Below are 17,108 nucleotides of genomic sequence, written 5' to 3'. Positions count from 1 at the left end.
TGCTATTCCTCCTTGCAGATCCTCTCCAGTTCTGTCAGGTTGGATGGTGAACGTTGGTGGACAGCCATTTTTAGGTCTCTCCAGAGATGATCGATTGGGTTTATAAGTCAGGGCTCTGGCTGGGCCAATAGCCATGAAGCCACTCCTTCGTTATTTTAGCTGTGTGCTTAGGGCCATTGTCATGTTGGAAGGTAAACCTTTGGCCCAGTCTGAGGTCCTGAGCACTCTGGAGAAGGTTCTTGTCCAGGATATCCCTGTACTTGGTCGCATTCATCCTTTCCTCGATTGCAACCAGTCGTCCTGTCCCTGCAGCTGAAAAATACCCCCACAGCATGATGCTGCCACCACCATGCTTCATCGTGGGCACTGTATTGGACAAGTGATGAGCAGTGCCTGGTTTTCTCCACACAAACCACTTAGAATTAAGGTCAAACGTTCCATCATGATTTCATCAGACCAGATAATCTTATTTCTCACCATCTGGGGGTCCTTCAGGTGTCCTTCAGCAAACACCATGTGGGCTTTTATGTGTCTTGCACTGAGGAGAGGCATCCGACGGGCTACTCTTCCATAAAGCCCTGACTGGTGGAGGGCTGCAGTGATGATTGACTTTCTACAACTTTCTCCCATCGCCTGACTGCATCTCTGGAGCTCAGCCACAGTGATCTTTGGGTTCTAATTTACCCCTCTCACCAAGGCGCTTCTCCCCCGGTAGCTCAGTTTGGCTGGACGGCCTGCTCTAGGAAGGGTTCTGGTCATCCCAAATGTCTTCCATTTAAGGATTATTGAGGCCACTGTGCTCTTAAGGAACATTAAGTGCAGCAGAAATGTTTTTGTAACCTTGGCCAGATCTGTGCCTTGCCATAATTCTGTCTCTGAGCTCTTCAGTTCCTTTGACCTCATGATTCTCATTTACTCTGACATGCATTGTGAGCTGCAAGGTCTTTTATAGACAGGTGTGTGGCTTTCCTAATCAAGTCCAATCAGTAGAATCAAACACAGCTGGACTCCAATGAAGGTGTAGGGCCATCTCAAGGATGATCAGAAGAAATGGAAAGCACCTGAGTTAAATATAAGAGTGTGACGGCAAAGGGTCTGAATATTTAGGACATGTGATGTTTCAGTTTTTCTTTTTTAATAACTACAGAACATTTCTAAAATGTCGTGTTTTTCTGTTAATATGAGGTGCTTTGTGTTCATGAATGAGGAAAAAATGACTTTATTTAATTGTAGCAAATGGCTGCAACATAACAAAGAGTGAAAAATTGACAGGGGTCTGAATACTTTCTGCACCCAGTGTACACATCAAGTTTGATTCACAGGATGCATTTGCATCTGGAGGCAACTTTAACACATTTTACAAACAACAAACACACCAATAAAGTATTTAATCCAATTATTTTCTAATTCAGTGATATTTAGTTGTGCTATATGAACCATTCTAAGTTTACATATTGTTCTCTATAAAAATAATTGTCTTTATCACTAATCTTTTTAATAACACATTCAGTCATGAACTTTGCATGATTTAATACAGAATAGAAGGTCTTTATCCTTATGCACACATAAGCATTCATTTATTTCCCTCTCTTGTTTTGTAACATTGCATCCTCGTGAAGCTTATCAAGCAATGATTAGTCCAAATCCAACAAGAACAATGGAATGAAGGAAGTGATTTTTTTCTTTCTTTCTTTAGGTTTTGTCAGCTGAAAAGTCTGAACATATCTCACAACCGTCTTGGTGTGTTTCCTGAGTGTGTGTGTGAGATCCTCACGCTGACTGAACTGAACCTCTCCTGTAATAATCTGCACACCATCCCCATGCAGATTGGCAACCTCCAGAGGTGTGACACACACACACACACACACACACGCACGCACACACACGCACGCACGCACACACACACACACGCACGCACACGCACACGCACGCACGCACGCACACACACGCACACACGCGCACGCACACACACACACACACACACACACACACACACACACACACTCACACACACACACACACACACACACACACACACACACACACACACACACACACACACACACACACACACAGAAAGCGAATCTGAAAAATATGAACCATTTCTTTTTTCTATGTTGTTAAAAAACAGAGAATGTCTCGACTATAGCAGAAGCTAACCCTTTGCATTAGAAACTCCACCACATGGCAGAACTCCTCCGTGCTTCTGTTATTTGTGGAGATTTTGTATATGTTCTTAGCAGACGCTTTTACCCAAAGCGACTTACAATTTTTTTTTTTAACTATACGGCATGTTGTGATCTGTGGGGGAAACTGGAGTACCCGGAGAAAACCCACGCATGCATGGGGAGAACACGCAACTCCACGCAGAATGGCGAGTTTTGAACCTGCGACCTTCGTGCTGCGAGGCAACAGTGCTAACCACTGCGCCACCATGCAGAGATAAAACATAATGTCAATTCAAGTTTATTTATATAGCGCCAAATTATGACAAGAGTCGTCTCAAGGCACTTCGCACAGTAAACATTCCAAAACAGTTCAGTATCAGCATTGCAGAGCAAACAGTCTGTGGAAGATGCATTACTGTTATCCCATCAGAGACAACATGTCCAAAAATCAGGAAATAAGACTCCAAGTCCGGTCGCCTGAAGGTCAGCAGTGATGTGGCTCACTTCTAGTTCCTGAAAATGGTGCACCAGAGCTTTTTACCTCTGAATACAACTGACATGGCATTCATTTCTACTAGAGACCACTGCAAATGTATTGAACAAACGAGTGTTTCACACTTTGAAAAGTTACATGTAGCAATGAAAATAATTAGACACAAAAAGCAGTATTTTATATGACTTTATACATATTTTGAAGGGATTGTGAGTCTCATAATGTCCAGTTTGTATTGCACAGAATTGAAATGCATGAGGTTGCTGAATTAAAGAGACCTAATGTAAAATGCTACAAACTAAAACAACTATAACTGCACATAGGCACATGCTGACATACTGATTATGTTCTAAAAAGGCATTCTCTTTTCTTTCATGTTCACCTCGTAGCCTGCAGACGTTATCTTTGGATGGAAACCACCTGAGCTCGCTGCCTGAGGAACTTGGTGGCCTTCTTCAGCTCAACAGCCTGGGACTCTCCTTCAATAACTTCTGTCACATCCCCGCTGTGCTGGAGAGACTGAGCGCAGTGGACAAGCTGGCTATGGCTGGGAACCGGGTGGACAGCCTGGAGTTGTCCACCCTGGTTAGAATGAGCCACCTGAGAAACATCGACCTCCGGTAACTTTCCTCCTTCGCTTCCATCCCTCACTTTTACAGCCGTGCTATCGTAACAGCATCGACCGGTGCATTGTTGTTTGTCATTTTGTGATTTTGAAACCAGCCGATGGATGGAAAACTTATTGCTGTCCTCTATGAGGTTTCTCTTTTTTACTTTGATTTTCCAAACCCTGACAGGAAAATGAATGTCCTGTCAAAATCTCCAGCCTGCACCTCCACCGTTTCTGCATTCCTTAACTCTCCTCTGAGCTTGTTTAATTTTTTAATCCATTCATAGACACCAGATGTTCTATGACCAAATGCTGTTTAGTGCATTGTTCTATTTCACACCTGGGAACTGCCATCTGTGAGCTCATTCGTACTCCTGCTGCTCTGGAGGTGAAACCAATGACCACTACTTTGACAGATACTAATCCTCCTTTGAGAGTTACGTTGTGGTTTGGTGAAAGCAGCTTGTATTTATAAGGACAAGGTGCATCTGTGATGGATTGGTGGGCTGGCAGTTCCCATAAAAGAGAAGCTGTTTTTAATTGACATGAGTTATGGGATGACAAAGAGCCTTGATCTCTGTCAGTGGAGATTCTCAGCCGCTACATTATGACCGCTTAGCTGAAATAAAGCCACTAAAACAGCTCTGACCACCTTTCAACCCAGTGACTTGTCGGGTGGGATCTCTTAGGGATTTGGCCTCGTTTCCCCATGAATCTGATCAATCGAGAAGAGGCTTTGTAAGAAATTGAATTATCTTTTGTCAGAGGATGAGGATGCTATATCCAGCAGAGCATTGAGCTGCTTTCTCTTCATGCATGAGTGCAACACGTTTGTTTGTGCACTGTAAAAAAAAAAAAAAAAAAAAAAAAAAAAAAATATATATATATATATATATATATATATATATATATATATATATATAAACATAGATTTTACGGTTAAATCTCGGTAGCTGACTTAACCGTAGTTCCATGGTAAAATAACGGGTGACACACAAAACATATACTTATTTCCAATTAAGTTACCCTATAATAAATTGTCTTTGCCTATTTGTTTGTGTTCTGCCTTTTAAATGTAGCCTGAATGGGCTTCGGTGGCTTAAAAGCGAGAACACTGAGCCGGTGAGCCAGGTGACCCAGATGGACCTAAGGGACAATTGTCTGGACACACTCGACTTGAGCTCCGTCTGCAACTTGGAGACTCTGCACTGCCAGCGAAACCAGCTGGGGACACTCACACTCAGCGGTTTCACACTGCGCTTGCTTCAAGCTAGCAGCAACCGTGAGTCAAACACATCAGCTAGCTTCTGTTATCACTTCATTGGCTGATTACCTCAAAGTTTCTCTCTGTTATAACTTTCAGTTACTGAGTTTATTTAACGTAAACAAAAAAAAAACTGTTCAAACGTAGCATCGGTTTATTATTTTTCAGGCCTTACAACAGTCAACGTCTATCCAGTCCCAAACCAGCTGACACACATGGACGTTTCACAGTGAGTTCTGACTGGGAATAAGAAATGCTCTCTCATTTTTTAACCCTCCCACTGTCTTTTTGGGTGACCCCGCGAGGAAAGGTGACCATTGAGCAGGATTGATGGTTTATCCCTTGAGGTCCACGTGGCAGGGTTGAGGGGGTGCTCACTCCTCACCCCTGCCACATGGAGCCAAGGGATAAACCATCAACCCTCCTCAATGGTCAACTTTCCTCACGGAGTCACCCCCATTAGGACAGTGGGATGGTTAAAGGGAAGCCCTGTGTTTAAAACTAAGGGACTTTTCTTATTTTTTTGTTTAAATATAGAATTGAAAACATTGATGGGGAAAAATCTCAGCCCCCTTTTCATTTAGACAATCTGCCTTAAAGATGGGGAACACTGAAAAAACATATTTTAATTATTATTTCTGATAACAATAGGTCACAGTTTTTCATGCAAGTTGAACATGAAAATAGTCTCCTACACCTATCTCCTGCATTAGCTTCTGATAGAAAACATACGGTGAAACTCCAGGATTAGAAAATCCTGACAGATCTGCGTCACACTGCTAATGAACATTCATGGACTCAACCATCTTAACTCGTAACGAGGAAGGCTGTTGTTGTTTTAGCATCCAGGAAACAGCAAAGAATGTCTCGGCTAGCAGAAGCTAACTGTTTGCATTAGCAAGTCTGCCACACAGCAGAACTCCTCCAGGCTTGTGTTATTTGTGGAGATGAGTCACCCACATTGCACGTCAGTGGTAGTGTCAGGTTGCTGTTATCCAATCAGAGGCGAGATGTCCAAATATCAGGAAATAAGACTCCAAATCCTGCCCTGAAGCTTCATTCTCCTCCAGCTGAATTCTACGTGCTTATACAGGCGCTTCTGGACATTTCCCCCCCGAGTATGACTTTAAAGGCATTTATTCCTGTTAGAGACCATTGCAAATGTATTAATTAAACACGTGTTGAACACCTTTAATCAGATAGTGGTTAACCCTTTTATTACCTTTTAATTTTCTAATGTTTCTGATGTTTGAGCACAAAAAAATGCACTTAGGACATATAAAGGTTAAATAACAATATAATAGAATAAGGCCAAAAAATAACCCGTTTATAAAACTTCTGCCACTAAATTTACAAAAGAGTTATTTCAATGACACCGAAACTGATTTATTTTCTTGAAAAAAAAAATCAGATTAGTCTTTAAAACCCAAAGCAACATGTCAGCTCTGCTCAGTCTGAGTGTTTGTCTTTCTGTGTGTCTGTTTGTGTTGAGACAGGAACCTCTTGGAGTACCTTCCGGACTGGGTGTGTGACTGCAGAAAAATCGAGCTGTTGGATGTTACTCACAACCTCTTGTCTGAACTTCCTCTCAGGTTAGGAAGAATCATTTTTTCTTTGGGGGTAAACAGTCTGTTTAGCTTTTAAATCCATTCTCCAATGCAGAAACTATTTTTGCTTAGTCCCATTTGATAATTTTATAGGGATGGTGGAACCATGAGAACATGCAAACCTTGTGTTATTGCCTTGTTGTTGCCGCCCTCCCACCAACCATTCTCTCTGATGTGTCCTGTGCCTCCCAACAGACTTCTGAACAGCTTGAGTTTGAGGAAGCTGCTTGCAGGAAACAATTGTTTGCAGAGCGTACCCGACCTACTTGACCACGTTCCTCTCGAAGTCCTGGACCTCCAACACAACAAGCTTGTTGAGCTTCCTGAGTGTCTTTTTTACAAGGCCTTAAAGTGAGTGTTCTGGATCAGAAACCTTTCCTGGCGCTACCTTCCCTGTTACGTTTCTGTGCACGGTTACTGTAACGCGGCTCACTATTTGGAGAATGAATTACTGAAGTTTTGGAGGGACTACAGTTGAAATGATTGGAGCATTGCGGACTATAACTGAGGCATCAGTTGCCTTCGTATTTCCTGTGTTAAATCACTTAACACCCATTAGTGGCTGAAATGCCCTAATGCCCTCTATCGTCTCTAATGTGGAAACATAAATGTAGCTGCTTCTGAAACGTACAAGAGTTATATAACATACAGGGAATGAGAGCAGTAAAAACAGTCACTAAAATCTCAACCCTTCTTGTTTCGGTTACTTAGTTGTTCTCCTCAGATGTCAGACAAAATGTGACAAGGTTCATGTCTCACCAGGTCAGGGACACTTTTTATTGCTGTTCACTTAGTGTTAAACACAGTTGATTACTTAACAACGGCAAATACATAAAAATAACTGCAAATCAAGTGACTGTCACACCCTCTAAGTGCAGCATAAAGAATATGTGAATCAGTCTTTAAGTTGCAGGATCAATGAACTGTGTGTTAGTCGTCATCTTCAGCACAATGAAATTAAACAAAAATCATAAAGGTGTTCTTTTAAATCCCAGTGACTCTGGTTATTTGCATTCTATCTCTTCACTTCTTTATAAACATACATATCCACATACACTGCCTGGCCAAAAAAGGTCACACACTCTACTGTTGAATTGGTCCACCTTTAGCTTTGATTACAGCACACATTCACTGTAGCGTTGTTTAGCTTCTGCAATGTCACCAGATTTATTTCCATCCAGTGTTGCATTAATGTTTCACCAAGGTCTTGCATTAATGGTGGTAGAGTCCGACCGCTGCACAAAGCCTTCTCCAGCACATCCCGTAGATTCTCAATGGTGTTAAGGTCTGGACTCGGTGGTGGCCAATCCATGTGTGAAAATGATGCCTCATGCTCTCTGAACCACTCTTTCACTATTTGAGCCTGATGAATCCTGGCATTGTCATCTTGGAATAGGGAAGATGGAATAACCTGGTTATTCATTATATTCAGGTGGCGCCTTATTTATGGTCGGGCAGTGTATGTGTGCCCATTTTATTTTTCTTACAATAAGACTAAAAATGATTCTGAACATTTTAGAAACCCCCACATCTTATTTAAAATGTATTTGTTTTTCCATGGAGAATGTTAGAGAAAAACTGAAAATGTGTAAAAGAACAAAGACTGAGTAGAAAACTGAAGAAACAGAAAGTAGCTCACCCTCAAAAGATGACAGAGTTGATTCTGATCCCCGCAGACGTCAGAAATCTAAACTCTCCAGTTTCATTTGAATGAGTCACACACATAAAAGGGTAGTGATGCCTTTAAAACCCAATCCGATGACAACATGAGCTTTATTGGACAAAGGTCAAAGTGAGCCTTGCCTATCATATTGTGTCATAACATTTATCCTGTTATTTAGCCTGAATCCTGCTGCTATCTGACGTCTTTTCTTTTTTTTAAAGCCAACTAAAGCCCAGAGACTTTCAATACAATCTTCCAGCAGCAAGTTCAACCTCAGAGAAAAAAGTCTCAATGCATCAGATACCTAAAAAGCTAATTTAAGGTGAATATAATCTTAAATCGCCAGTTAAACTTTTTTATACCCAGGATGCAACATACACCCGACGTAAATGACAGAGGAGAACACAATTTCTGAAATCAAGAGACCAAAACTTAAGAGTAGTTCACATTTTGACCTTCCGCTACAAAAGTCACCAGAAGCTGCAGATTCACTTGGCGGGATGTCGCTATGCCCTCCGGTTTGTCTTTTTCACACCAGACTCTTTGAAAAAGTTGGGATGGGACAGAAGCTGCTTTCCACGTTCTTCTGCAGCTGCTCCTGCAAGCAGAATTTTTTCTAAATGGAATGCAGCCCTCATTAACACACGCCCCTTCTTCACTCTTACAAATAAAAATTTTAGCAATGAAGTTGGTCGATTGTTTTGTAAAATATTTCAGTCTTTTTTTTTTATAAAAAGCCTGTTTTCTGTCTTATTGTGTTGTGTGAAAATGCTCCCCTGCAGTTGCAAACGTATCACAGCCACAATATGTATTTGTTAATTATATGCATGAAGATGCATAAGTGTTATGACTTTATTTTTTTAAGTCTTCCACATAAAATTCTTATATCAAGAATGAATTTAATTAGTTGAGCACTGTAAATTCTCATCTCTATTTTAATAACTGCACAAGCAGCCATAGTTAAAGTTAGAATTATAGCTTTAATCCATCTAATAAAGACTATTGCACACCTGACGATATATCCTAATTTGTTTTATTATTATTCTTTTAAGTCTGAAATACCTAAACGTGTCAGCCAATGCCCTGGAAAGTGTTCCTCTTAGCAGCCAATCAGAGGAGAGCCTCAGCACACTCCAGGAGCTCTACCTGACGGGGAACAACCTGAACGAGGACTGTGGAGCGCTGCTGGTAGGACACCAGAACCTGCGGATCCTTCACATAGCCTACAACCAGCTGCTCTCCTTTCCAGCCAGGTCTGACCCCAAACCTTCACTGTCTTTGAAGCATTTATAACATTGACAACTTTTGAATGAATCTGATATAATGAATAGTGATTTGCTGTTATCTGAGATTATTTTTCCATGTGCCATTTATCCAGTAAGCTGAGTAAGCTGGAACTGCTAGAGGAGCTAAATTTAAGTGGCAACAAGCTAAAGACAATCCCCTCGACTGTGTCCAGTTGCAAGAGGCTGCACACGCTCATAGCACACTCCAATCACATAAACACCTTCCCCGACATCCTCAACCTGCCCGAAATCAAGGTCAGACCCGGTCCATCTGACCACACACGATTGACCTCAGCATGTTTCAGCTCACGTTTGCTCTCACGTTTGCTTTTTTCTGCGTGCAGCTAGTAGATCTGAGCTGTAATGAGCTGACAGAGATCCAGCTTCCCGAGTCTCTGCCTGCTACGCTGCAAGAGCTGGATCTGACAGGAAACGGCAGCCTCACGCTGGAAAACAAAACCCTTAACTTCTTTAGGTGAGTTCCGTGAGCCGTTCACTTAAGAATCAAATTGAATCTCTTCGAATTGGGTAGATGTCTGAAAGCAGCATCTAATGTGCAATACACTCTAAGAAATGAACTCTTGAGATTACTTAAAGGTCAACTTTACTCATATTTTAAAACATTTGTATTCTCTAATTAATGAAAGCCTTGTAAGTCATAGTCTGGGGAAATAAAGCTCTGGTGCGCCTGTTTGAGAATTTAGAATTGAGCTGGATGAGAAAGTGGCAGGATGACAGGATTTAGAGTCTTATTTACTGATATTTGGACATCTCACTTCAGATAGGCTCACAGCAGTGCAACTCTACCACTGACTCCGCTTGTTTTGCAATGTTGATGTTTTATCTCCACAAATAACACAAGCCTGAAGGAATGCTGCTGTGTGGTGGAGTTGCTAATGCTAACCGTTAGCTTCTGCTAGTCGAAACGTTCTCTGCTGATTCCTGGACGCTAACAGACCCGAGCCTTCCCCCGTAACGAGTCAAGATGGGTGAGTTCATGAATGTTAAGCAGTGTGGCGTAGATCTGTCAGAATTTTCAAATCCTGAAGTTTCACTGTCTATTTTCTATCAGAAGCTAATGCAGGAGATAGGTGTAGGACACTATTTTTATGTTCGGGCTGCATAAAAAACTGATTATAATCAGAAATAATAACTAAAAAAAGGGTTTTCAGGGAATTTGACCTTTAACCAAGTTATGTCAACTGGTTCCACTAACCTAGTAACACTACATAGTTTTTCAAACTTTAGGCTGGAGCTTTAACATTGATCTAAGTGATTGTTGAGTTAGAAACTTGACCAATTTCATATCTGACACTATTCTGCAGTTGGACAGATACTGCACTTAACAGTTTTGTGGAGCTGATAGGTGCTTTTTACCTGCTTTACAGTTGTTAGTTGTTTTGCTAGCAGTTAGCTTTTTCAGTTTGCCAATAGTCATTAAAGAGCCCAAGAAGAAGAAAAAGAAGAAGTTTGTCTTTTCTGTTGTCATCAAGGTGGATCCTGGAAGTAAAACTAAGAGAATAATGTATTTGGAGGTGAAGTAAAAAGCTAAAACTAGAGTGAGCATCGGTGCGACCTACACTAGTTTGAGGGAGCTGAAGGAGGCTACAAAATCACGGACTGATGGTGACCTGGCTTTGTTGCTACTGGACTTGTAAGTAATAATACTTTTTGTCCAGTGGATATGTTTTACTTTGTGGTCTATGTTAGTATTAGTTGGCTCATATTAGTGTTAGCTTGTTGTTAGCGCTAGCTACAGCAGGCTGCTGCATGGTTGTTTACGACAGTTGTAATTCCACTTTCAGCCAGGAGGGGGGAGGAGCAGGAAACAGCTCAGTGTAAAGAGTAATATATATTTACCTGTAACATAACATTGTATAACAATGTATATTACTTTTTACATTTAAGCAGCTAGGTTTAGTGGAACCAGTTGGCTAAGCAAAATCAACATTTCATTTCTTAGAGTGTAGAAAATAAATGGGAAATACATAGTTACAAAAATAATAATGAGAAGTTACTTGGAGTGTCGATCTAGAAAACGTCTGCTTTGTCAGTATTGTATTTTTCCTTTTTCAGTAATATTACTACACTGAAACTGGACCAGAAATCCACAACGACGTCGGGTGACTCGCTGAGTTCCTCAACGCTGTGGCGCCACGGTTACTCTGAAATGAGAGGCCAAAGAAATAAGTGTGTACTGTGTTTTGGCTTTCAGTGATTGAATTGCATGGAGAAACGCAGCTTAAAAATGACTCAAACTGGAAGAGAAATAAGACATTTATTTTACTGCATTACTACACAAACAACTTTTAAGGTGGTATCTGAATTTAAAGCCTTCCTGTGGGGTTCTAGCAACCACAGGGACCCAAACAGCTTGTCAGTTTTCAGCCTGTCTTGTTAAATCTGTGGCGTGTAAGAGGTTTGCAGACGTTCATGTTTTATTATTGTCTGGTACAGGTTGTGTGTGTCTGTGCTGGCTGTAGACCACTTTAGAGACAGCGTGGAAGCTTGCTATGGTATCTTTGACGGCGATCGCAACGAGCAAGTGCCTCGGCTGCTGCAGTGCACCATGGGAGATGTGCTGTGTGAGGATTTGCAGCATTCCAGCGTAGACACTGTATACATGTGTAACACTTTTCTCACCTCACACAGGTAAGGCCATTTTTAATAGTATTTAATTATTTTATTTAAAGCAGCAATCTGGAGTTTTCCCCTTTTCAGGAGTAATGTATGATTTTTTTTTTTTTAGAAATCCATAAGTCACAGTCTTACCCTGTACTGTGATGTAATGTAATCATTATGTCTTTTTGTTTTTGGTAAACTCGCCCCCATCCCATAAAGTCCAATACAATTTGAATTGAGCGCTGCTCAGCATTAGCCAATAGCGTTAGACATCCACTTACGTACAGATGTCATTCCACGATTGCTGAAGTACCTAGACTGACGCAGAGTTGACAACATTTCTTATGAAGAGCTAAGTCTGTATGACAACATAACGTAAGAATAATAATTGTAAAACAACATGTTTTATTACTGTAGCCATTATAACACCATCTGTCAAGGAGCACATCTGCCAGCTCCCGTGTGACGTAATCACAGAAGGAGGGAGTGGGGCTTAAGGTGCAATGCATTGTTTTGCCTCTAGATGGCGCCCTCTGGCGAAAAAAACCTCCAGATTTCTGCTTTAATTGTGTTTTTGTCTGCAGCTTTTTATTAATTATTTATGTGCGGACTACAGAAAACTCGGCATGGCTGGGCAGAAACTAGGTGCTTCTGCTTTGTTGTGTTACATCCACCGTGAGGCATCCGATCCTGCGGGCCACTTCAGCCTCACTGTGGCCAACGTAGGCACATGCCAGGCTGTGCTGTGCCGGGACGGACGACCCATTCAGCTCTCAAGGGTTTACAGTCTGGAGAACTGCAAAGAGGAGATGGAGAGGGTTAAACTCAGTAAAGCCATTATAACGGAGGTAATGGATGGCTTGTTGTCACTGTGTTTTGGATATTTTTTTATGGTACTGACCATCAAGCGGAATTGTTTTTAATCTGGTTTTATTGATCAATAGATGCATCCGAGACTCTCGTTATCGACCTCATTTAGTCCATACTGTATATCCAACTAAATTAGGACTGCATTAAACCTGATTTGTTTGTTACTTTAAACTTGTCTTATGTGAAACAAACAGCTAATAAAATGCCCTCCATAGAGCTTATATCTGTTGTTTATGATGAAAATTTTTAAGTTTATTTATTATAGCTAATTGTAGCTAAAATCTAAAGCTAATGTGATGAACAATGCATATCATTTATGCTTCCTAAAGTTTTAGACCATACATTAAGATGTTTTTAAAACTTTTCTACTGACTAATTAATTTCTTAGTTTGAACTGCTCCATTTCATTGTCTTAATAGGATAACAAAGTAAGCGGGGTGACCTGCTGTTCCCGCCTGTTGGGCTGCTCCTATCTGTCTCCCTGGGTGCTTCCTGAGCCGTGGGTGCACACTGAGCCGCTCTGTTCCCAGGATGAGTTCTTGATCCTGGGGAATCGAGCCCTGTTTGAACGGGTGACTTACCAGGAGGCCGTGTACACCGTGCAGGCAGTGCGTGACCCTCGCGCAGCAGCTAAGAAACTGTGCTCCCTCGCACAAAGTTACGGTTGCAAGGATAACATTGGAGCTGTGGTGGTGTCTCTGGACATCTGTGAGGACAGCTGCACGTGCGAGCCATCGGTCTCCATCACTGAGCCGCGGGTTACACCTCCTACCCTTGTGCCCGTGTCTGTGAACCCATGCTCCAGTGATCCAGCCAACCTTTCGTCCAGCAGTGGTATTGTTACTGAGTTCAGCAGTGAGACATCGGCATCAGAGATGGGCAGTGAGGTTGGGTCCACTGCTTCAGACGAACACCCATCTTCAGGACCTGCGTCTCGCCCAGAGAGGCGCTGCAGCCTCCATCCCGCGACCGCACTGTGCGGCATCATGGTTCCGGGCTCAGCTGGGGCAGGAACCCACCCAGGTGTTTTCCAGCGCCAGCCCTCCTGTGCTACCTTCTCTAGTAACCAGTCTGACAATGGCTTAGATAGTGACGATGAAGCTCCGCTGGAGGGAGTTATCTCTAACGGGAGCAAATTGGAAGTGGAGGTAGACATTCACTGCTGTGCTTTTCAACTCCGGTCAGGGTCCCCGGAGAGCCCCAAAGAACTGAACGTTGAAAATCAAGGCTCTGATTATTGCAATGGCAACGTGTGCAGGCAGAACAGCGTGGTGGTTTCTGCTACAAACGGGTGCCTGCTGGCTGTTTGTGGGAGGGAGATCGGAGACCTCAAAAAATCACCTTCCACCTCCAGTTTGTTTGGGAAGAAGCTTTCCAATGGGTCTGTGGTCGCCCCAGAGGACAGCCACAATATTATTGAAGTGGCCCTGGAGGCACCAAAGAAAAAGTCTGGTTATTTCACTGCCCCAGCACAACAAGACCCTGAGGACCAGCTGATCGTGCCTCCCAGTTTAGAGCAGGAAGTCAGGGAACAGCTCAAAGGCCAGAGTACTCTAGTCCCAGGCCTCTCTGCACCACCCACACCCACTTCCCTTAAAGATCCTGTGTGGAATCCTCCACAGCCTCCTGCTTTTGTCTCCAGCCTGGTCCCAGGCCCAGCTACCATCCTACAACAGGAGGTCTATGATACCGCCCTCTAGTGCAGGTGTGTGGTCACAACACAGATTGGGGTTGTGTCCTTCTGGAGACCTGGATCCCTGAAGTTGCCATTCAGATCTTTTATAAGTTCAAGACAAGCCTGTAGGACTTTAGTCATTAACTGATGCCGTGCCATTAAAGTGAGATAAAATCAAGATTTACAGCTTATTGACTTCAAACCAAGTCTGACCTGAAGTATGTGTTTGAACACGTCTGCAGCATTTCCCTTTACTTAGAAAGTTAAGCATTCTGAGGTGTCCGATGTCCCCTCCGGGGGGAACTCCATGGTCTCTCAGGTCCTGGAGAGAAGCATGTTGACTGAAACTTGAAAAGTGCCTACCACAGATCCGAGAGCTCATCACAGCAGGGGTGCTGTAGATTCAAGTTTGTTGGATACATTTGAAGAAGGGACGGTGTCTCTAAAAGCCCAACTTCAGCAAATCCTGCTTTCCTCTACTTGTGGCTTAGAAACAATACAGTTTTTGAATGAAGAAGTCCTCCATTTTCAGTGCCAGAGTGTTTTATGTTGGCTTTTTAACATTCTCACACATTTAGAAGGCTTCCTTCTGAATAAATCAGTTCTTTTCAGTGTGCAATCATTAATTACAGTGTTTTTAGAGCAACATAACTCAGTTTTATAGAGCTAAAGTGCTTCAGAGCTAAAAAAAAAAAGAACACAACTTGTAAATAAAACAATCATTAGGTTAAAAAAAGTCGATAATGTTTTTGATCAAGGTTTGGAAACCCAAAGATGGTTAAATATAATCTGATTTCATTGAACAAATTCATTTTTATTTTGTGTTCAAAGACAAAATCACAGGCCAAAATAACAGTTTGGTTTGTGGTTAAGGTTCTTGTTTTGTGCTGAAATTGTAAAAATTCAGACATTGGAGGCCGCTACCCTTTATATTTTCTGATAAGCAGTCCATGTTTGTGACATTGCAGAACTCTGATTTGTTGGATCAATTTTTTCCATCCTTCTGCCTGATTTTAATTTGCAATCTCCTTCATTGATGAACTGTGGACGATAGGAATGTGCTAAACGTGTGAATGGGTTGAAACAGAAGCCTGTTGAGGATTTGGACTTGAACATTTTCAGTTCCTCAGAACAACACTGCCCATGGATTGTTGAAATTTAAAAATCCATTCTCCCATCTTTACGTAGTTATTTATAATTTTGCGTGCTTTTTAAAAATTATTTGATATTTTTCTGTCTCAAACACACAATATTGCACAAAGAAGAAGTAAATCGTGTCCTTTAGGAAAATTCTTCTCTATTTATTACCTTCAGGAATTTGCACATGTAGTATTTTTTAATCACAGCTCACTGCTTCTTTAGATCTCTGCAACAACAGTCTGTGTTACTGGAATGAGAACCTTTTCCCACACAGCCAGACTTGTATGTAGGTGACTTTGTTTGTGATAGCTCCTTTTTCTGAATTATCAGGTAAATACAGCATCACACAGACATGCAAACCTCTTTCGTCCACTAAAATGATCATTCTGTTAGTTTTCGGACTCCACAGCTGTAGGTGGACCCATCCTATTTTGCCTTAAATCATCATTAAGCATTTACAAAAGGAAAAACCCATTGAATCATTAATGTAGTTCATGTTTAATAGCTGTGTTGTCTAATCATTTCTTCACGTGAATGAGTGAAAAGGCAGCGAGGAAGCCATTTTTTCTTGATTGCTAAGTCTTTAAGAACTTGGAAGTGAGAAACGCTGTTAAATGCACTTTGTACACAGAAACTATTCAGAGTTACTAAAAACAGATAGCTGATATTTGACTGATCAATATGGCTTTTCTGAGCCTTGTACGCCATCTCCTTCATAACTAGACATTGTCAGTGAAAACAGGAGTTATATTCATTTAAAGTGGGGGTCCTCAACTAAATTTGTTCAAGGGCCGCTGTGTTCACCACGAGGGCCAGATGCTCTTCCAAAATAAAGTTAAAGTATTATTGTATCTTCATTTATTAATATTCAAAATGGCTTTGTTTTCCATCTAAACTGTTTTGATTGTAGTTTTAATGTGTTTGGAGAATGTAAACAATTATTGATATTTGGGTCATGATTTTTTTCTGCTAAACTCCCCCAGTCCCCCTACTGGTGGGGTGGGGTGGGGGGGCATTAGGGCCCAAAGGGTTGGCAGGCCAGATGTGGCCCGCGGGCCGTCATTTGAGGTTCACTGATTTGAATAATTGAGTTACAATAAAGTTAAACACCCCCACTCCCATAAATAAAAATTCTCCAAGCTACACAACACTCACACACATGGACGTAATTTTTTGGGGGGGGGGGGGGGACAGGGGGGACATGTCCCCCCCACTTTTTCCAAAGTCAAATTTTGACCCCTGCACTTTTTACCATCCAAAAACAATATTACGCTATATTAAATTGACACTGGTTGAGCTCTAGGACCAAGCGGAAAACAACAGTTTGTGTTGAAGCCGGTTTCCCATTAGAACATACTGCAAAGATACCCCCCCCCCCGTGTCCCCCCCACTTCTTAAGTGAAAATTTCGTCCTTGCTCACACACTACTAAACTTGCAGGGCCATGCATGCAGAAAAGCCACAGCCAGGCTTTAAACCTGCAACCCTTTTCAGCCTTACTGACTTTTTTTCACCGTGCAGCATAAAACACATCCTTGTCTCAATATTTTATCTTTCAACATCATCCTGACTTTATACTGAAAGACGAAATTTCCAATTTTTAAAATAAGGGAATAGTTATATGCATGTTTTATTGCTTTTATCAAGCTTTAATATGTAGCTAAAGTTTTGTGCTTAATGTATTCTTTCTAAAACAGCCTTTGAATTCTGT

The 17,108-nt window shown here is 41.7% G+C and overlaps 1 protein-coding gene across 1 annotated transcript in view; it reads left to right on the top strand.

The window, feature by feature from the left end:
• phlpp2 (PH domain and leucine rich repeat protein phosphatase 2) overlaps nucleotides 1-14,491 on the top strand; it is a 36,908-nt gene extending 22,417 nt beyond the window's left edge. The window contains exons 7-19 of the mRNA XM_070554548.1: nucleotides 1,697-1,843; nucleotides 3,051-3,281; nucleotides 4,351-4,553; nucleotides 4,704-4,764; nucleotides 6,032-6,127; nucleotides 6,338-6,493; nucleotides 8,858-9,058; nucleotides 9,184-9,346; nucleotides 9,436-9,566; nucleotides 11,168-11,281; nucleotides 11,549-11,743; nucleotides 12,330-12,561; nucleotides 13,003-14,491. Coding sequence (XP_070410649.1) covers nucleotides 1,697-1,843; nucleotides 3,051-3,281; nucleotides 4,351-4,553; nucleotides 4,704-4,764; nucleotides 6,032-6,127; nucleotides 6,338-6,493; nucleotides 8,858-9,058; nucleotides 9,184-9,346; nucleotides 9,436-9,566; nucleotides 11,168-11,281; nucleotides 11,549-11,743; nucleotides 12,330-12,561; nucleotides 13,003-14,283 — 3,211 coding nt within the window. The 3' untranslated portion in view covers nucleotides 14,284-14,491. The remainder of the gene's footprint in view (nucleotides 1-1,696; nucleotides 1,844-3,050; nucleotides 3,282-4,350; nucleotides 4,554-4,703; nucleotides 4,765-6,031; nucleotides 6,128-6,337; nucleotides 6,494-8,857; nucleotides 9,059-9,183; nucleotides 9,347-9,435; nucleotides 9,567-11,167; nucleotides 11,282-11,548; nucleotides 11,744-12,329; nucleotides 12,562-13,002) is intronic.
• Nucleotides 14,492-17,108: the final 2,617 nt, after the last annotated feature.

The sequence above is a fragment of the Nothobranchius furzeri genome, chromosome 9, assembly GCF_043380555.1.
Source record: "Nothobranchius furzeri strain GRZ-AD chromosome 9, NfurGRZ-RIMD1, whole genome shotgun sequence".
NCBI classification, from domain to species: Eukaryota; Metazoa; Chordata; class Actinopteri; order Cyprinodontiformes; family Nothobranchiidae; genus Nothobranchius; species Nothobranchius furzeri.
Note: the sequence above shows the minus strand (reverse complement) of the source record. Positions and strands in the feature narration are given on the sequence as shown.